Source organism: Ananas comosus, unplaced genomic scaffold (assembly GCF_001540865.1).
Source record: "Ananas comosus cultivar F153 unplaced genomic scaffold, ASM154086v1, whole genome shotgun sequence".
Lineage (NCBI taxonomy): Eukaryota > Viridiplantae > Streptophyta > Magnoliopsida > Poales > Bromeliaceae > Ananas > Ananas comosus.
The window spans coordinates 7,501-28,196 of NW_017890969.1; the positions used below are offsets into that span (position 1 = coordinate 7,501).

Here is a 20,696-nt window from a genome sequence, read left to right on the forward strand (position 1 = left end):
CTACCGTTAGATCTACCCTTTGATCATTTCTACCCGTTAGATTATACTATTAAAACAACCACCCACTCAACCCTAGGGGACCATTATCAATTTAACCGGGGACCACTATAATCCTAACCGCACATCTATTCATCCAACGGCCGAAAACTCAATAGTACCAAGGCTTGGTACTATTAATAGTATAGTAGCATATATATATATATATATATATATATAGTAGAGCTGCTGTGCTCTCAGGAGCACGAAGGCCTTCGTGCTCTTGAGTCGTTTTTCGATGATGGAATTTTCGAATCGACGATCGGCTCCGTTAGACTTGATCTAGCGTATTTGAAGTTTCTAGAAAATAATTTTTGCGATTTTTTGATATCATTATCTAGTGATCGAAAGGATTCAAAATCAATAATTTTTAATGGTTGATATCTGCCGTTTTCAAGTTTAACGGTATAGAAGTATTCAAATTAGATGAAATTTTGATACAAAATTCTTTATACTATCTAGAACAAGATCAATATTTCTGATCGAAAATTTTAGTGCTATATCACCACTTTTATAGTGTAGATCAAGTCTAACGGAGCCGATCGTCAATTTGAAAGCCACATCATCGAAAACAACTTGGTAGCACGGAGGCCTCCGTGCTACCGATAGTATACCAGCCTAACTCTATATATATATAGAGTGAGGCTACTATGCTATCGGAAGCACGGAGCTTTCTGTGCTTCCAGCTCGTTTTCGATGTTGCGACTTTCGAATCGTCGATCGGCTCCGATAAACTTGATCTAGAGTATTTGGAGTACCTAGAAAATAAATTTTATTGTTTTTCGATATCATTTGCCTAGTGATCGAATGGGCTCAAAATCAACAAATTTCAATGACCATAGTGTGCCGTTTGCAAGTTTAACGGTATAGAAATATCCAAATCACATGAAATTTTGATAGAAAATTCTTTATATTATATAAAACAAGATCAATATCTTTGATTTAAAATTTTAATATCATATTATTACATTTTGTAAGATTTTTATTTTTAGCCGTTGATTTTGAGCCCCTTCGTTTACTAGGCAAATGTTATCATAAAATCATAAAATTTATTTTCTATGTACTTCAAATACTCTAGATCAAATTTAACGGAGCCAATCGACGATTCGAAAGTCGCAACATCGAAAACGAGCTGGAAGCACAGAAGGCTCCGTACTTCCGATAGCATAGTAGCCTCACCCTACATATATATATATATACCCTATATATATATATATATATATATAATTTGGCTGGAATACTATTAATAGCACCAAATCATTAGTGCTATTAAGTTTTCAGCCCTTGGATGAAAAAATATGTGGTTAGGATGATAGTGGTCTCCTAAGGTTGAGTGTGTGTTGGTGGTTGGTTAAATATTATGATCTAACAGTCGGTAGCACCAAACGCTCGGTGCTATTAATAGTATGCTAGCCGGACTATATATATATATATATATATATAAAATTAAGTTAGAATATTTTTTAGAAGCATCAACCCTTTGGTGCTTCTAGGTTTCTAGCTCTTGGATCTACTCCTTGATTACTAATACCTCTTGGATCAAACACTATTTACCTACCACCACCTACCACCATCTACTACCATCATTCCAACTCTACATCTCTTCATCCGAGGGTTAAAAACTCAAAATCATCACTCTCTTGATGCTTTTGAGAGTATTCTAGCTCAACTCTATATATATATAGAGCAGGGCTACTGTGCTATTAGGAGCACAACAGTCCTTGTACTCCTAACTTTTTAACCACCCATCAAATTTGATGGGTGGTTACAATGAGTGAGGGAGGAAATATTAAAGAGAAATTCAAGAAGAAGAGAAATTGAAACATCCAATTTCTCCCCAATATCTCCTCCCTCTCTCATTCTAACCACCCATCAAACTTGATAGGTGGTTAAAAAGTTAGGAGCACAAGGGCTGCTGTACTCCTAATAGCACAGTAGCCCTACTCTCTCTCTCTCTCTCTCTCTCTCTCTCTCTCTCTCTATATATATATATATATATATAAGGATAATTGCCTATATACCCTTTATATGTTTGAAAATATCCGATTTACTCTTCTTCTTTTTTTTTTCTAAAATACTCCTCATATGTTCCATCGTTATTGCAAAATACCCCCACAGTTATCTCCTGTTAGTTAACTTGGGTTAAACATGAGTTAAACATCTATCACAATTAAAAAAAATTAAAATACCAATTTTGCCCTTAATTTAAGGGCAAATAAAAATGTTGGTGACGGTAGAGGGGTATATTGGAAAAAATCAAAAGTCAAAATACTTTTTGTGCCCCTGACTTTAAGGGCAAATTAGAAAATCAGTGATGGTAGAAGGATATATTTGAAAGGGCAAAATAGTAATTTTACAGAGATAACAAAGCTAATTAACAGATTTTAACTCTAGGGGTATATTAGAAATAAGTTAGAACGTAGAAAGGGTATTTTCAATATTAGCCTTCTAAAAGGGGTAAATCAGAAAATCGAAAATTTTTAGGGATATATAAGCAATTGCCCCATATATATATTGTGAATTTTATTTTTTATATTAAGATTCTAATTTTTTTTTTTTAATCTTTTTATCCAATAATAGAACTGACAATTTAAATTTTTGTTCGTGAGCTAGCTCATTTTCGACTCATTAATAAACAAGTCGAATCTGAGCTAAATTTTTGTCTTGATATTTTAACGAGCCAATTCAGCTCGTGTTTGGCATGGTAACAGCCCTAGCTACATGCAGAGTTGTCCTTGAACTTAAGCCTTGTTCGTCGTCGCCTTCACTTCTTAGAGAAAAAAATAGAAATACAATTTGAGTAAGATTATTTGTACATTTAAAAAATAAATATAAATCTTACATTTTTTATTAAGGATTAATATTTCACACTTGTTTTGTCAATTTTTTTTAATATTAAAAAAATTACTTAAACTCTTAGATTGAGGTGATGTAAGATGTACACTTATTTTTTTGAAATAAAAAAAAAGCAGCAATAAATAAAATATTTGGAAAGTTTTGAGTTAAGGAAATAAATGATGGATGGGTGGATGCTGTGAATTTACTTTTTTACCCCTCAAATTTGAAGGGGGAACATCATGGGTCCACTAAAGAGGTTGGAGTGCACCGTGGAGGTACATGATGAAAAATTATTGTCTCCACTTGGCATATCCATGTGAACTTCGCTTGTTAGGGATGCAAATGGATCCGGGTTGATTAAGTTTTTTTTATCCTGATACACTCTAATAGGGCACTGAGCGTCAAATTAAATAAAAATAATAATTTGTTCCGTACCAACACCGATCTGCTAAGGAAATGAAATGGGAGGTGGCGGGGAGGTCAACGGATCGGATTCCGAACGGATTTCTAAAAATCCGAGTCCAAACCCGACTACAAATTTGAAATGCAAGTCCAAACGCAAACCCGCATCCGACGGCTTTTAAAAATTCATATCCGAAATCCGAACCCCAGCACGAAAATCCAAACTCAGAAAAAATTATTTCTCTTTATCGTATTTCAAAATATATTATATTAGATATAAATTTTTAAAATATAAATTTAAATATAATATTAAATATTTATATTTATATATATAATGTATAATATCAAATCAATTCAGATTCAGATCGAGTTCGGGTTCGAATCGGATACAGACAAATTCATATCTGAATCCAAATCTGTCCGATTTTTGATTTTTATATTCGTATTCGAAATTATATCCGTTTAGCATTGAATAAATTCGTTGCGTTCGAATTTGGATTCGGATTCAGATAAAATTTCAGATATCCGTACCATTAACATTCGGAGGAGGTGGGGATGTCCGTCCTTCCTTTAATCCACTCTGATCCGCAACAACTCTCTCATCTCATTTTTATTAATTAATATCTATTTTTGTTAATTAATAAAATTAAACAAATAAATAAATATATTAATTAATTTCAAGTAAAAATAATTGGTTAAATTATAAAATCTACTCTGCACTTTATATGGTGCCTCAATTACTTCTTTGATTATGTTTTTTTTTTTTTTATTTCACATTACACCCTGTATTTTGTCATATTTTTAAATACTTTCCTACCATGACTTTTCGTTAAAATTTAGCAAAAATTTTTCTTTCTCTAAGGCTTCGTTTGGAATTACGAAAAAATTTCATTACATAGGTGAAAGTACAATGTAAAAATATTTTATTTATTTTCATATGTAATATTATCTTTCGTATATCGCAATTAGTTGGTTATGATATATTTTTTACGGTTCTATCGAAAAACGCAGAAACATATCTCTCTATATTTTTATCCCAACTCTATTTTATCTAATAGTATTAGATAGGCTTCAATACTAAACTAAACTTAAGAGGAAGAGAAAACACTAGAGGGAGATTTTTTAAAAAATATTTAATAATAGATTTAAAGCAATGCTACGTGATATAACCCTTTATCCCGATATGCATAGGATGCGTTTGGTTCGCATTATGAAAGATTACTAGGAATAAAAGATATCCGAGAATCTTATTCTGTGTTTGGTTCACACGGTAATATTAATTAGTCATATTATTTAATATTACAAAAAATATACAATTAATTAATTTATTTATTTAATTAATTTTAGATATGTTACCAAAAGTTTCAATATCTTTTTAGAAAAAAGAGAGAGAGAGTATAAGTTAAAGAGAGAGAGTATAATTAAAAAAATAGAAAGAAAAATATAGTCGAAATTAGAGGGAGTGAGAGAGTTGAAATTTTAGAAAAGAGAGAGAGAGAAAGCTTAGTTTAGAGAGAGAAAAAAAGTTGAATTTTAGGGAGAAAAATAAGTTTAGAGAGAGATATGAGGTTAGAGTGTAAAGAAAAATAATATCAATTAGCCTGCGGGTAGGAAGAAAGAAAGAGATTAGACATATTGTGATTACCCCAAACCATTAATATGAGAATACCCACCCTCCCTCAAGGGAATGAGATTAGTACTTTGGGGTGAATCTTATTCCCAAGTGAATCCAATATTAACAACTAGATTACTTAGTGCGTTTAGCCAAACACCATCATATTTTTTTTATTCCAATTGGATTAGTAGGAATCTTTAAAAGATAGTGCGAGCCAAATGCACCCATATAGGGATGTAAACAGATTTGAAGATGAGGTGATAAGTGATAAGTGAGAGTGAAAACTAAAGAAAAAAAAAACTGTTCCAAAGTCGCTGGGGATAGAGTTTTTTTTTCTCTTAATTTGTTCCGATCCGTAAAAGTTTGCCTCCGCCTCAACCTGTCAGAAAAAAGGGGTGGAAAGTACAAGAACTTGCCATTCTCGGACCTGCTCCGTTTGCATCCCTACAATATATTGTTTTGTCAATTTTTATTTTCGACATTAAAAAAGCTAAAAAAATTTACAAATTCTAGAATTAGGAGTTTAAAACATATATCCCACCATTTTTCGGGTGCACGAGTAGTATTTTTTTAAAAAATTTAATGGTAGGAATGGTTTTAAAAATATAGCAAAATAAGGATATAATAAAGTGAATGCTTAAAAAAAAACAAAGGGTTTCTGAGACAAAATGTAAAGTGCAAGGTGGTTTTTATAATTTAGCCAAAAATTTTTTTTTCAAGTTGGAAGGATCGCCACGAAAAATAACCAAGTTTGTCGCAATCCAAAAAATAAAAAAAAAGGTGGGACCACATGGTGGATGTAGTGATGTTAATGGGTATGGATATTTCAAATATTATCCGAATTTGAATCCGATCAGAGTAAGTTTGCCTGAGCTAAACAAATATGGATTCGGTTATGGGTATAGAAAATAAAAACCTGACGGATATGAATACGACTATTTTGTATTTACCCGACTTGAACTCGAACCCGAAATTATATAACATTTTGATATCTAGAGATTGTATTAGATATTTAAAGAATGTATTGTTGTCTTTAACTATTTGAATTTGCACTTTTCTTATCCAGATATTAATATTGTATGGCATGAATGTTTTAATATTATATTTGATTGTGTTTTGAAAATTTTATTTTGAAAATTTTAATTTTACTATAATATATTTTGAAATATGATAAAGAGAAATCATTATTTCGGGTTCGGATTCGGATTCGGGTTTCGGATTTTTGGTTGGATTCGAATATGGGTATGGATTTTTAAAACCTACCGGGTTTGGATCCTAGTTCGAATTTTAATTTGGTTTTCGGATTCGGATTCGGACTCGGATTCGGATTCGGATTCGGATTTTTGAAAATCCGACCCAGTGGCATTCCTATCTGAATTATAATTATTTTGAATCGGTTAATTGACCATTCAAAATTTTGATTTTACTATTTAATTTTTTAATTTGTTTAATATAAGTCAATTAAAGGCAATTTGTCTTCAAAATTTTAGCTAATTGTTTACTCTAAATCTATAAAATTAAATAATAAATTCAATGATAAACTCAAATTAAACAAATTGAACGGTTGAATAGTAAAATAAAATTTTGAAAAAAAAATAGTTCATTAAAGGGAAAGTTTTCTCTATACCCTTCTAAAACATCTAATTTGATAAATAATCCTTTAAAAATTAAAATATCCTGTGTACCTCCCCAAATTTAACAAACTTTCAAAAATAATCTTACCATCAAGTGTCCATATTAAAATTAATATTATTTATATTCTAACTTTACCCCTCTTAAATATTTAATGATTGGTTTCTAATTTTATTTTATAAATACCCTCCAGTATATTTTAAAATTAATTAAATTTTATCTGGACTAATAATTTAGTAAAATTTAATTAATTTTAGTTTAAAAAAATTATTCATTTCAATTAAATAAATATTTTTATTTAAAATAAATTGTAGTTAAATTAAATTTTACTTTGCTTTATTGTTAGAATGAGAGGATAATTTATTTTAGTTATCTAGTTTTTTACTACACCAATTTTAAAATGATAAAAAAACTTTTATTTGATTACTTAATGTAGAGAAAATTTGTTGCTATGAATACATTATAACTAAGAGCAATATTAGTATAATATATGACCTCAAATAAAATAATTAATTGTATTATGGAAAGAAAAACTAAATTTTTGTAATTAATGGACTTTGCATGAACCAATAATAATTTTAAATAATAAAAAAAGATAAAAATTTTAGGTAATGAAAAAAAAAATTCACAAAGTAAGATAATTATTCCATTAAATTTTAAAACCTTTGACTAATTTTCAGTTGAAATTAGCATAAATTCATTTACTAGTTAATTATTAATAGCTATTAATCTATTAATTGAATTTTTTTTATTTAACTCATGACAATATCTGAAATCAAAATAAATGAAATTTGAATGAATGGATAAAAATTAAAGAAAAAAAAGAAATAGGCCACGTACATTTATTATATGTCCTCCAGTTTCTAATATTTAGGGACAAAATGGATAATTTTATTTTTAATCTTCATTGTACCATAATATAATTAAGATTAAAATGCTCTGAGGGTATTTTTTAAACAAAGTTAATTTTTAGAGGGTCAGTTTTGATATTTCAAATTATGTAGGGATATTTATGAAAATTTTGAATTTTTTAGGGGTAGGAATAAAATTAGTCCTTAATTAAAATGTTGTATAGTTAGGGGTACGTTTTTGGCAACAAGAAAAAGTAAAAGGTGGCCAATTTCGAAATACTTTAAAGTTTAGGGGGCTAATGTTGATCTAATGCAATATCTTGCCTCTTTTTGATAGATTATAAAATAATAGATAACTTTAATAGTATTTATATGCTAATTAGGAGAGAGAAATTTTTTTCTCTCTCTCCTCTCAACCTACTAATATTTAAAAATAATAAATTTTTGTTATAATAATAGTAATTAAAAATTAATATTTAATAATAATAAATATCATTATTACTGAATATTTTTTTTCAGAAAGATAGCAAGATGCTATCCTCTTTGTTTATTACTGAATATTTAATTTTTTTAGAAATAAACTTAGGTGGAAATATGAATCAACTGTGATTCAAATTTAGAACCTCAAGTACTAACCGCCAAATTTTTTGCCACTCGTATTAGAAACGGTCAGTTACTAAATAATAATTATTATAATTATTATTACTATTACTACATAATTTGACTATATAAATCAATATTATCAAATTTGACATTATTAGTCAATTAAATACTAATACTAATAATAATAATAATAAAATAATAAAATTATCATTCAGTAATAATAATATTATTATTATTAAATATTAAATTTTAATTATTGTTATTATTATAAAAACTAATTATTTTTAAATATTAGTATGTTGAGAGGAAAGAGAGAGAGAGAAAAAATTCGTTCTCCTAATTAACATATAAATGTTCTTAACTCACTTTTATTTTCTAATTCATCAAAATAAAGGCTAGATTAGGTATTTTTTTAAGAAGAAGGCTAAATTGAGAACTTTTCTTTTCAATAAGGCTAAATATGGCATTAGTTCGGTAATGTTTACATTTTAACCTTTAAATAATAAAAAAATTTAAATACCACCCATATAGTTTCACACTTTTTTATTTTAATACCCTATAGTTTGAACTTTAAAGTGTATCAATTTAGTACCATATGGTTTCATTTTTATTTTTTTATTATCGATTCTGCTAATTTTTTCGTTAAATTAGTGACAAAGTTAAAATTAAAAGTACTAAAGTGAATATTCGATAGATTTAGGTAGGATATCTAAAGATTTTTGTATATAATTTAACGAAATATTAACGAAAAAACTGACGAAAAGATAAAAATGAAACCACCTGACATTAACTTGATACACTTTAAATCATAAGGTACTAAAGTAAGAAGCTGCAAAACCACAGGGGGGTGTGTGAAGTTTATCCTTAAATAATTAGTTCCGGAAAAAAAGAAAAATAAAGATGCGTGATGACGTCAGCCCTAGTACTATCACGTGAGCGGCGTCACGCGGTAAGCGAAATCCGGAGCGGGGGCGCGGCGTGCTTCCTGAGAGCCGTCGGATGGGCGTCCACGTCATCGATCCGTGTGGCTATCCGCGAGTCGACGGCTCGGATCGTCCCGAAGAGAAAAAACGCGGTGGTCGAATCCGAGCCCCTCTCTCTCTCTCTCTCTCTCTCTCTCCTCTGCTTCTTCGTCCTCTTTTTTTTATCCCACTGTTTTTCTCCAATTTTTCGCCCTAATAATTTTAAATTTTAAATTTTAATTTTAATTTTAATTTTAGTTTCGAATATTTGCCTCTTCTTCTTCTTCTTCTTCTACTTCTTCTAGAGAGAGAGAGAGAGAGAGAGAGAGAGAGGTGGGAGCGATGGCGGCGGCGGCGGAGGATGAGAGGGCGATGGAGTTGAGGAAGGCGGCGGTGGTGGGGTGGGTTGGGCGAGGGGGAGTCGTAAGAGCGAAGGGGAGGAGATCAAGGTCGCTAATGGAGATATCGGTGGAGGAGGCGGTGGGGATGGTGAGGGGGCGGCGGCGGCGGCCAAGGAGGTGGTGCAGCTCGACGACGACGACGAGGAGGAGGATGGGGAAGATGGGGAAGATGGGGACGAGGACGATGATGAGGACGACGACGATGGCGATGAGGAGGGGGAGGAGGAAGAGGAGGAGGGGGAGGAGGACGATGATGACGATGTTCAGGAGATACCGCCTCCGGGGAGTCACCCGAGGATTCAAGCTGGGGAGGAGGAGGACGACGACGAGGAGGACGAAGAAGGGGAGGAGGGAGGAGGAGGGGGCGATGGGAGCGACGACGACGACGACGACGACGAGGACGACGACGACGACGACGATGACGAAGAGCACGGCGAGGAGGTATACACACTAGCCACTGTTTAGGGCAAAGTTTATGCTTTTACGATAGTCTATTTTTTAATTTAGGGTTTACTTGATGGATTATTTACTATTTTATATGCTTATTTTTGTTTTTTCCCCCATATTTTTGTAGATTTATTAGTTTCATTTGCTCGATCTCGCTATATTACTGGTTTTTTTTGTGTGATTTTATTTAGATTTTGTTAATTACTGATGCTTAGATCCATGTGTTCATTTGTTTGCCCTATGTTTGATGATCTAAAAAAAGTAATATTTTACGATTTTGTAGTCTCCAAATCGTATTATTATGCAATTTTTTAGATAAATATTTATAAGAAGGTGCTTTAACTGGGTAGATCTGGAGATTATGATGTGTTTTTTTTTTCCTCTCCTAATTATTAACCCTCATATCTCCTTGACAAGTTTTTTAATCCCTAGAAACAAGCTATAGATCTGGTTATTATTGTGTTAATAGCTTGGTTAACTCTTGTTTGTTTCCTTATTTCCTTCTAAGTGTTTTTTTTCTTTTTTTGAGGGGTTATATGATACAAATCGATGTATTAGACTTTTTATTTATAGATCTGTGGTTTGTATAACCTACGTTTTTTTTTTTTTTTTTTGGTTATTCCTCTCTTTGTCCTAATCACCCCTAAATTTAAATGGGTGGATTTTGGAGTTCAACTAATATGGATATGTCACTCATTAGAAAAAGAATATGTTTTTCTTTTTTCCTTTTATTTTTGTGTTGGAATATATTTGGCTCTATAGGTAGATTCCATGTATGGAGTGGTTTTTCACTAAATTTTTGTTTTTTTATCTTCCTTTTATTTTTGTGTTGGAATATATTTGGCTCTATAGATAGATTCCATGTAGTGGGTTCTCACTAAATTTTTGTTTTTTTTTTTTTTAATCTTTTTCTTCTTCATTTATGCCTTACCATTACTCTTCTTTTCTGTGGCTGTACTACCTCTGTCCCCTTGTGGTGCTAGCATTTCAAGAAAATATATGTGATGAGGTTCTTTTAATATAATTATTCTAACACCGCCATGCTATCCGGTAGATCAGTTGGTTGGTACTCTCAGCGTCGGGGCATAGGCCTCTGATTCGACTTATCACAAGTTCAAGAATTATTTGCGCTTGTGTGGGCCTACAGGCCTATGGGCCTATGGTGGGGATCGCCATTGAAAAATTCAAAGAAAACACTTAGTTTAACTTTTTCCTTTTCTGATTCTTATTTGCAGAGAGGTGGAATATGCTATGTTCCATTCATCGAATAGTATGCGATTCCAAAAGCATCTAATAATGCCTTGTTTCCTAAAATAGTAATCTTATACCTACTCTTTGCTTATCTTAGCCCTGTGTTCCCCAAATTTACATTGATTATTTGTGTCTCAAGCATTAACTCCCTAGTATTGTGTTGTTTGGAAAGAATTCTCTCACATAATCCATCCATTGGAGATCATGTGGTCCAGAGAGGTATGGTATAGTGTTTGGGAAATGATGCAGAAAATCAGAGGCTGTTTCTGAGGAGCGAAGAAGCTCTTTATGTGCTGAATATTCTCGCACCTAGTCTGATCCCAAACTCGTCACCTGTTACATTTAAATTCTTTCGTATATTCTTGTCCTCAAAACGTATTTTCGTATTTTTCGTTCGGTGAAAGACTGGTCTTCAATTATCTTTTTGTTTATTATGCTTGCGAGTTTTCTGTTTACGTGAAGTATAATTTACGAGTTTTGGGTGCTTGAACACCAATACTAACGTAGCACGATAGTAGTAGTTATACATGGTACTGTGTTTGGTCTTTGGGATATGATGCGTTTATTCATAATCAGAGGCTGTTTCTGAGCAATTCAGAATCCGTATATTTATGTGCTGATAATTTGCACGTCAGTCTGATCCCAAAATTCTCTGCCTAATTTTCTTTTCCCTTTCTTTTGTTGTTCCTTTTTTTTCCTCCGTGAACTATAGTAATGGTTGTTCTGAGATACATTGTTAATTTATTTGAAACTCATTTGTTCTCATTTATAAATTGTATTTTTTGCGACGTACTTATATTGTTTTCCTGTTTGTTTCTTAATGCTAATCCATGTTGAGCTTCCGTAGGAGAATCTGGGTACTGAATATCTCGTCCGACCGGTCGGCCGTGCGGAGGACGAGGAGGATGCTAGCGACTTCGAGCCCGAAGAAAATGGCGAGGACGAGGAGGTGGAGGACGAAGACGATGACGGCCAGGACGAGGGTGGAAGCGGCCGAGCGGATCAGACCTCATCGAAGAGGAAGAGGTCAGGAAAGGATGATGATGACGACGACGACGACGACGACGACGACGACGATGGTGATGATGACGACGACCGGCCGTCGAAGCGATAGTGTACCTTTTCCTTAAAAAAAACCATGGCAGCAGTTTCTGGTGCAATGTAATTTGATTTAAAAGGAGTAATGCCTCTTGTAGTTTTACTAGTCCCTTTTGTCCCAATAGGGGACAGTAGATGGCCCCCTTTTTTTTGAATTTTTCTTTTCTTGTAGACTTCTACTGAAATAGTTTGCTTCATCTTTCTTTTTTTATTTTTATTTTTGTGGTTTTTAGTAGAACTTCTGAATCCTGCTGTTGATGCTATGTTTCTGATACCTGTTCTGCAAGTTTCAATATTTATGTAAATTTTAGTTGCTTGTTATTTTTGACTTCCATTTTAGGGCTTTTTTCCTCTCTGCTTCCAGCATATGTACTCAAACAGTATTAAAAACTTATACATGTAATACCCTATTAAAGTTGGTATTTGCATGTCAGAACTTTTTAAATATTTGTGTCCATAGCATGTTTTTGATTAAAAAAAAAGAAAGGAGTGTTCCTTTAAAAGGAGTTTTTTTTTTTGATTTTTTTTTTTTTTCCGAAGGAGAGTTTTTCTTTTTCACTAGACTTTCAGTGGGTGAGATCTAGAGGAAGAAAAAGATCATTGGAAAGAACATTTTTACATAACTCAAAAGTATTTGGAGGGACATATGATTGTCAAATCCAGCATTTGGAGGGAATTTTGCAAAAGTAATCATTGCGTTTTTATGAGCTGCGTTCTTGCACATTTTCAACTGTTAGTAGCACTTCGAAGGGCAGACTTGCACAGACAATTTTGTCATTTCACTTTTTAACTATTAAAGATTAATAAAAAAACTACCATAAAAAACTAACGGCACTCAACTAGAGAGGCAAATATGAACAAATCAGCATATTTGGAGAAGCATAGTTGATCACTTAAACTTTAAAGAGATATATCCATAATTTGATGTGTCTGCAGAGAGTTGTATACAACTATCCCTCTTTTTTTTTTTCTTCTTTTTTTCTTTATAGAACCATTTCTGTATTTTTCTAATATATACATGCAACAACTCATTCCAGATAACTGTCCAATGATAACTTTTACATCTGGCCCAACTTCTTTGGTAAGCCTTGATTTAAGAGGAAAGATGACTAGTTTAAAAAATACCAAATGGAAATGTTATGCCTGTATTATGCAAAGGTGATATAGATCTTACAGCATTCAATGGAGGATTCGGATCTCCCAAAAGTAGGCTGCAAATAGCATGGATTAAAAAGATAAATTTTTATATTGTATTAATTTTAATCCTGTATCTTACTATTGTTTCCGTAGATCTCAAAAAAAATTTGCAAAAGCTTAGATGCAACATTTTGTAAAAAAGAGTACAAACAAGTCCACAAATAATATTGTATTTGGCCATAGAAAAATATCCAAGCATATATTATCCCATTCATGAGAGACAATGCCCTAGAAAGGCAAGACCATGTTTTACACCCAGACATGGTCACAGTGTTCTTAATAGGGTGGTTTGGTTTGATACAGTTATAAATAATAATAATATAGTTAAAGATGCATGTAACTGCAGATGCAGTATATATATTACAGCTAATCTGTTTAGCAGTATGCAATTGAGAGTGATGCAACTAATTTTTTTTATTTAATTTAATTGCTTGTGGTTAAACACTGCATTTGCAGATTTTATGACCCTACATGTGGTAGGATGAGATTGCCCCCTAAATGATAAAAATTTATCTATTTTATCTGATGTAAGTGGCTAAGATATGTTACTCCTTATTCAGAATAACTCTTCCTAACTGCTGCATCTTCAACTACTGCATTCAATTTGGATGCAGTTCAAGATGCAAGAGTTGAGTCTCCAACTGCAGGTCCAATTGCAATATGCAGATGCAACTATAGCAAGCCAAATAAAATTTAGGATTAATCGCATACAAGTCTCTGCAAATATAACGAATTGCAAATATATCCCTATAAAGTTTAACTTTTATATATTGTCTCAGCATAAGTCTTAATATTTTCAAATATATTCCTACCGTTAGAATCTGTTAGAAAATTTTAATTAATCACAGGCTAAATACTTAGCCCTGGTTAGTTTATGAGATAACTTGACATTTTGACCCCTCTTATATTATACTGTTGTGGCTTTTGAAGGGACATATTTGTGATGACAAACTTGACATTTCACTTAGTTGCTGTTAAAATATAAACAGTTGTTTCTAACGGTAACAAACAAGAGGGACATATTTGAAAACATTAAAACTTCTGTAGGACAGCATATGAAAGTTGAATTTTATAGAGATATATTTGCAATTCTCTATATTTGCAGGGACCTATATGCATTTAACCCTAAAATGGGTTTTAGGTTTACATGTGGTTGTACCTAAAATGCAAGCAAAAGAAATCAGAATCTTAGATTTTTTTTGTCTTTTTTTTTTTGGGTGTGGGAGGGGGTAACTTTACTAATAGCCAGTAATTTTTTTGGTTGTCTGAATATTTCTCTAAAATACTCACTAATATAAGAATATTGACTAAAAAATCATTAACAAATATAAATAATCTATGAAACAATCAACTAATTCAAATATTTTATACCATTTTCTTCATTACCTAATAAATAATGCATTATGATTTGGACTTTTACTATGTTAAAGCAGAAAGATAGGATGGCTACATAAAAATCTTGTATTCATGCTTTCTTTCTACTAAAGCAAGAGTTCCAAACTTTTTATAGATAACAAGTCACTGCTTACTGGAATTCAAAAGCAATTTCATCTCATAAGATTGGCACTACCCTTCTAAGAATTTTAGGGATCAACAAACAAGCATGCTTCTACTCATGCATTTAATGTTTAATTGCTGAAACTCATCAAAGCATCATCCAGGAGGCAAACAAGGAAAATGCAAGATTAGCAGGAAAAAAAAAGGCTATAAAACTTTTCTAATGCTAAGAAGAGGAAGACAATCAAAACATGTAAATGCAACAGAAAATAGGATGTTGGCAACCAACTTACACCCCTTTTCTTGTAAGAAGAACGTAAATGAGATTCACGTCTTCCAGCAGACTTATGTGCAAGCAGAAAGAAGCTTCTTCTTGCTCTTCGAACTGAATGCATGTGAAAAATAGCTGTAAAATTTTCCAGTAAGTTTTGTTCTCAAGCAAAATGACGTGGTACATATATATATATACTGTCTCTCTCTATATATATATTACAATACAATGATCAGTAGCATGAGTTCCACTGAAGTACAGAGAGAGATAAAATTGTTGTCGAAAATTTTCACATTTACTGATTCTTTAGTTCTTGATCTGAACTGTAACTCAATATCAAAAGTTTTCCGATAGCTGCAAAATTTTCCAGTAAGTTTTGGTCTCAAGCAAAATGTAGTGTAGAGAGAGAGAGAGAGAGAGAGAGAGAGAGAGAGAGAGTAAACTATTACAATACGATGATCAGTAGGATGAGTTTCCACCGAAGTACACAGAGAGATAAAATTATTGCAAACAAATTTGTCGCATTTACTGATTTGACCTGAACTGTAACGCAATATCAAAGTTTTACTACTTCATCCCATTAATGAAAAGTTGCCAGAGAATGAATAAACATTGTCAGGATATGTTCGACTATATTGTTAAGAACAACTGCTTGGCGTTCTGGTTTTATGGCTTAATCCGCTGCTACAAGTCACATGGCAATTCAAAGGAGATAACAATTTCCTAGATTAAGTAAAAACTGAGAAAATGAAAAGATTACATGACAAAAGACTAATATGGAAAGGGGACTGATAATTGTTTACTTTCCGAGCAAACTAAGAAATTTCATCGAGGGTAAAGGTGCAAAAACCAGAATAAAATCTCCAGCTCACAAATTATATTAGATCGAGCACCACGATTTCATGACTAATACATAACAACTGGATTTTCTGACCATAACAAGTAGCCTTAAAGGACTTGAAATAGTGGATTTCACATAAAAGTACATAAATACGTGCTATGCCTCTCAAATGTTTTGCTGGTGACAATAAATTATTAGTTGACGGCAAGTACGTGGTATACCTCTCTGATCCTTGACCTTCTTTATGTCGCCATGAACTAATAACGTATGAGAGGGTCAAACACTGTTATTATTAACCATCTAACTTAGTACCTTGGAAGCAAACGAAAGTTTATGTATCTAGACTGAATGTTCCTAACTACATACTTTATATTGCCGAATGTCCCACGTGTTGTTGACCGTAGATGTAAAAGCCACAAAGAAAATTAGGTTCTCCGCAAACATTGGATAGAGCTTAGGAAAGCACCTTGTTGGCAACGCGGTCCATCCGATTTCGGTATAGAGGAAAAGATCTCTTATAAGACCATTCTCCTACTCCTATTCCTTATTACATGCTTGAACAGAGAGGAGCAGATAAATTCAAAATACAAATATGCATGCAGCAAGGCAATTCAAAAACAAGATGGTATTTAGTTGATATTCCACTTTACCAGAACCAACCATTCTTTTTCCTTAATAGATAATTCATCATAATTTCAGAATATTTTGACATGCAATATTCACAAGGAAATTTCAAAAGAACAACAGAATTTAGAGAAATTAGAACTTCGAAACTTGGTTATACCTAGCAGGCTCCTACAATGGCTGGGAGAATTCAGAGACAAAAAGGTAACTACAAGCAACAATTTTCCCACTATGACAACCAAGCTGAAGCAATCGAAGATGGATAACTTGTATACTAATTACATGTAATGCATCAGCATGAAAAGCAATCGAAGAAATATCGAGCACTAACCAACTTTTAAGAACCGAGTGCACCTTGTCGGCAGGGAAAGAGTGTGCTCCCAAAAGCGAACGCTGAGAACCACAACGGGTACGTGAAATTGCCCTCCACCCCATAAACCTCCTTCCAAACCCTCGAATTTCGATCATGCATCAGTATTTTCTTCTGGGTGGCCATAAAAACCACATCTTTCGTCTGGCTAATCGGAAAAACACTCGCCGCGTACCCGTCAATGCACCTAAGATTCACCCTGTCCACCAGAGCCCACTCCTCTTTAGCGCGATCCTTCAACACCCAAGTGCTCATCCAAAATCTAGACATCTGAACAACCGAAACGGACCCCTCCAATTCCAACAGGTAAAATCTCGTCCCCTGCTGCGTGGCCAGCACCTCGTCGGGCAACGTGATCTTCCCCCACAGCATGTTCTCGAGATCGAGCACGGAAACATAGCGGCAGCAGTGGGTGAGCCAATTCATCGAGCACCCGGCGTACACCGACTGGTTCCGGTTCATGCAGGTGAATTCGTCGCACATTGACGCGGCGAACCGGGTCCAGGCCCCGGTGGCGGCGTCGAACACCTTGCACACAAGCCGCCGATCGCCGCCGCGGGGCCACCGCCCGAACGAGCGGTGGAACCCGGCGATCGCAACGTGGATCCTCCACGTAGCGGGGTCGAACCCTAACCCTACCAGGGTCGCCTCGTACTCCGGCTCCGATCGCGTGAAGGGCCTCTCCCTCGTCCGCGGCAAAACCCTAAACTCCCTCGTCATCGGATTGCACACGTAGTACACGCCCCGACTCCGCACGCTCGAGCAACACAGGAGGCCATTACAAGAAGCCCTAATTTTGACCCGATCGTCCAAAAAATCCAGCGAAAACGCCGAAACCCCTAGGATCGGATCGACACATACCAAATCGGGGGTGGACGCGGCGTGATCGGGGGATTCGATCGCGACGCCGCGGGTGCGGGAGCTGAGGGCGAAGTGGAGGTCGACGAACTGCTTCTGGGAAAGCACCTCGCGCCACAGCTTGCACACGGAGCGGAATCGGAGGAGGGATTTGGTGGGGAGGCGCGCGAGGATCTGGATCGTGAGGTCGATGGGGAGGGAAACGGGGTGGGAATCGCGGGGATTCATCGGGTCTCGATCGGGATTTCGAGGGGGAAACTAGCGGGGAAACGGTTGTTACTACATTTGTGTGCGATGGGAGGGGTATTTTGGTAAATTAAAGTGTCGTGGCGTTTGAGGTCGAATCCGCCATTAATGGCGGTTTCGAGAGATCGAGAAAGGGAATGGAACCAAATGTTCAACTTGTTGTGTGGACCTGGTTCACCACGTCACCATAGACAACACCAATTAAAAGGCGACAAGTGCACTCTCAGAGGTTAAACGGGTTCGGGTCGGGCCATAAGGTTTGCTAATCAATAATCATCATCTGCGTTATTATTATTCACATAAAGAGATGTAGATGGGTCTGAATCGGGACAGGTATTTGGAAACATCCGAATCCGACGATCAAATTTGAAATCCAAACCGGACGGATTTTAAAAATTTATATTCAAAATTCGAATCCGAGCTCAAAAACTCGAATCCCAAACAAGCATTTCACTTTACCATATTATAAAATATATTATATTAAAATCTAAAATTTCAAAGTACAAATTCAAATCTAATATTAAATATTCATATGTATTATTATATATTAATAGGTTCAAATTGGTTACAAACAAAAATTCATATTTAAATTCAAATTCGTCATATTTTTATTATTTATATCTACATTCGAAACCATATTCGTTTAAAATCGAATAAATCTGTCGTTTCTATCTTTCAATCAATGACTTAGTATTATGGGCATATTCATGGTAATAAAATATCCTCCAAATGTATTTTGTTGGAAAAATGTTTACTTGATAACTTAATATCATCACTACTACTACTACCACTACTACTACTACTACTAACGACGTACTCGTGTTTTGCAGTAGAGATATAGTTTATAAGTTTTTTTTTTTTTTTTATTGTATTTGTAAAGTGAAAATCACCATATAAAATTAAATAGAAATATATATAAATCTGATTCCAAAATATAAGTATTTTCTAAAACAAAATAACAAAATTTGTTGTATGCTTATTGTTTATATTGTTTTGTCCAAAAGATTCGTTCTCTTTCTTTTGACTGTTTTATGTCATTTTCATGGAACCTATTGAAAACATAATGATAAAATAAAAGGTAGTTATCTAGTTCTTAGTTTTTCTCTTGATTGATTTTCTGATGTATTTCTAAAATTTAAAAACATATACTTAATCTTGTAAGAAATTTGTAACTTTAGAAAAATCAAATACCAAGTAATTTTTAGATATATAAAAATGTCAGAGAAATTAGAAAGAATCTTTCTAAAGTTAAAACTTTGTTTATTAGGATGATTGATAGAAAGTGGAGTGGTGCTTAAGTCGGCTTTTTATTAAATAGATACTGTGCCCGATACTAAGTAGAGTCACGTGCGTCTGTTGAGGCCTCTCGACGGAAAAAAGTTTAAAATACAACAGTCATATTACTGATGTGGTATTTTCAACCAATCAGATTACTTTTCTGGAATTCACGCATGTTATCTAATTTTTTTAAAAATTATTTTTGTTATACTTTTCTCTATAATGAAAGATGCTATATATAGAATGTATAAATAATATGGTATAGCTGCTCTCCACTGTGTACAGCACGTCGTACTAGATGTAAAATATGTTTTTCATGCACAATATATTATACATTTACATGTCAAATGTATAAGGCATAAAATTGGAATTTAATTGTTTAAATATGTTGCATAACATTTGAAAGTTTACATTATTAAAAAGTACGTATGTTTAAATACATATATGAAAATTATAAATTATAATTTTTAATTCGCTTGATGGTCGGTCCATGGCGGAGCAGATCTACATAGTAATATTGAAAACTCTCGATTTACTGAAAATCGACACCAGATGTACTTCCAATGCAGAACACCCCACGTTTTTTTTCTGAGAGAAAGTCTACTGTACCGTACTTGCATCACATCAGTAATAACAAATTAATAATATTTTTTCTTTAAAAAAAAAGTACAATAATTTTTTTTATAATTATGATGTGATAGGTTAATCCCAAAAAATTTATTTGATTGGTTGAAAATGATGTCACCAATATAACTGGTATACTTTAGAAATTTCACTTTTTGGACATTTTCATAAGCTCTAAAAATATTTATTAAAGCAAATTTAATATTGTTTTATTAGATCTATCGTGCATTTATATGGTTGGTTGATGGTGTGTGTTGGGTCGCAATCAGTTATAAAAAATGGAAAGGAAAATTTAATTTAATTTTTTATGGCATTTATGTATTAAAATGAGGAACTATAAACATATCTATTGTTGAAGAACTAAAATTGTTCGACGAAAACGCACGAGATCTATATCATTCATAGATCTGAATTTTTCTTATAATATAGCCGATGTAGTGCAAGGTCTCTTAAAAAAATGATAATTAACAAATGATAAATTTTTAACATGATTACAATTAGCCGATTAGATTTTCAAGTGTGATTCAGCGATTCTAGTTTTATTTCTTCATCTCATGTCTCTGACAACAAAGTTAAAATTTGTTCTTCTAAAGAAAATGAGTTTTGGCATTGTACTGCAATAATAATAAGTATATGATAATCCAATAAAGTAGATGAAAGATGATTAAAGCAATAAAGGACAAAGGTAAAATCTATTCTTATAGTTTAATTCTTCAATTTTTTGAAACTTTAATTTGATGAACAAAAGTGTTAA

General features: G+C 33.3%; 2 protein-coding genes across 10 annotated transcripts; one reads left to right on the forward strand and one right to left on the reverse strand.

The window, feature by feature from the left end:
- The first annotated feature begins 9,281 nt into the window (after positions 1-9,281).
- On the forward strand, positions 9,282-12,464 carry LOC109704486 (acidic leucine-rich nuclear phosphoprotein 32-related protein 1). The gene is made up of 3 exons (XM_020225229.1): positions 9,282-9,316; positions 9,361-9,781; positions 11,886-12,464. The coding sequence occupies exons 1-3, from the start codon at positions 9,282-9,284 to the stop codon at positions 12,150-12,152; spliced, it is 723 nt and encodes a 240-aa protein (XP_020080818.1). The 3' UTR covers positions 12,153-12,464.
- Positions 12,465-12,688: 224 nt separating this feature from the next.
- On the reverse strand, positions 12,689-18,190 carry LOC109704487 (F-box protein At5g49610-like). Of its 9 annotated transcripts, XM_020225232.1 has the most exons (4): positions 16,921-18,190; positions 15,124-15,236; positions 13,311-13,347; positions 12,689-13,223 (listed from the first exon to the last, which is right to left on the reverse strand). In XM_020225232.1, exons 1-4 carry the CDS (start codon positions 18,020-18,022, stop codon positions 13,195-13,197), a joined length of 1,281 nt encoding a protein of 426 aa, XP_020080821.1. In that variant the 5' UTR covers positions 18,023-18,190; the 3' UTR covers positions 12,689-13,194. The 9 variants fall into 9 exon arrangements, 8 of the variants coding, with proteins under 8 accessions (XP_020080821.1, XP_020080826.1, XP_020080820.1 ...); XR_002214397.1 differs by lacking the exon at positions 12,689-13,223 and having other exon boundaries at positions 13,329-13,347; positions 16,898-18,188; XM_020225237.1 differs by lacking the exons at positions 12,689-13,223; positions 15,124-15,236 and having other exon boundaries at positions 13,329-13,347; positions 16,898-18,188.
- Between the last annotated feature and the right edge of the window lie 2,506 nt (positions 18,191-20,696).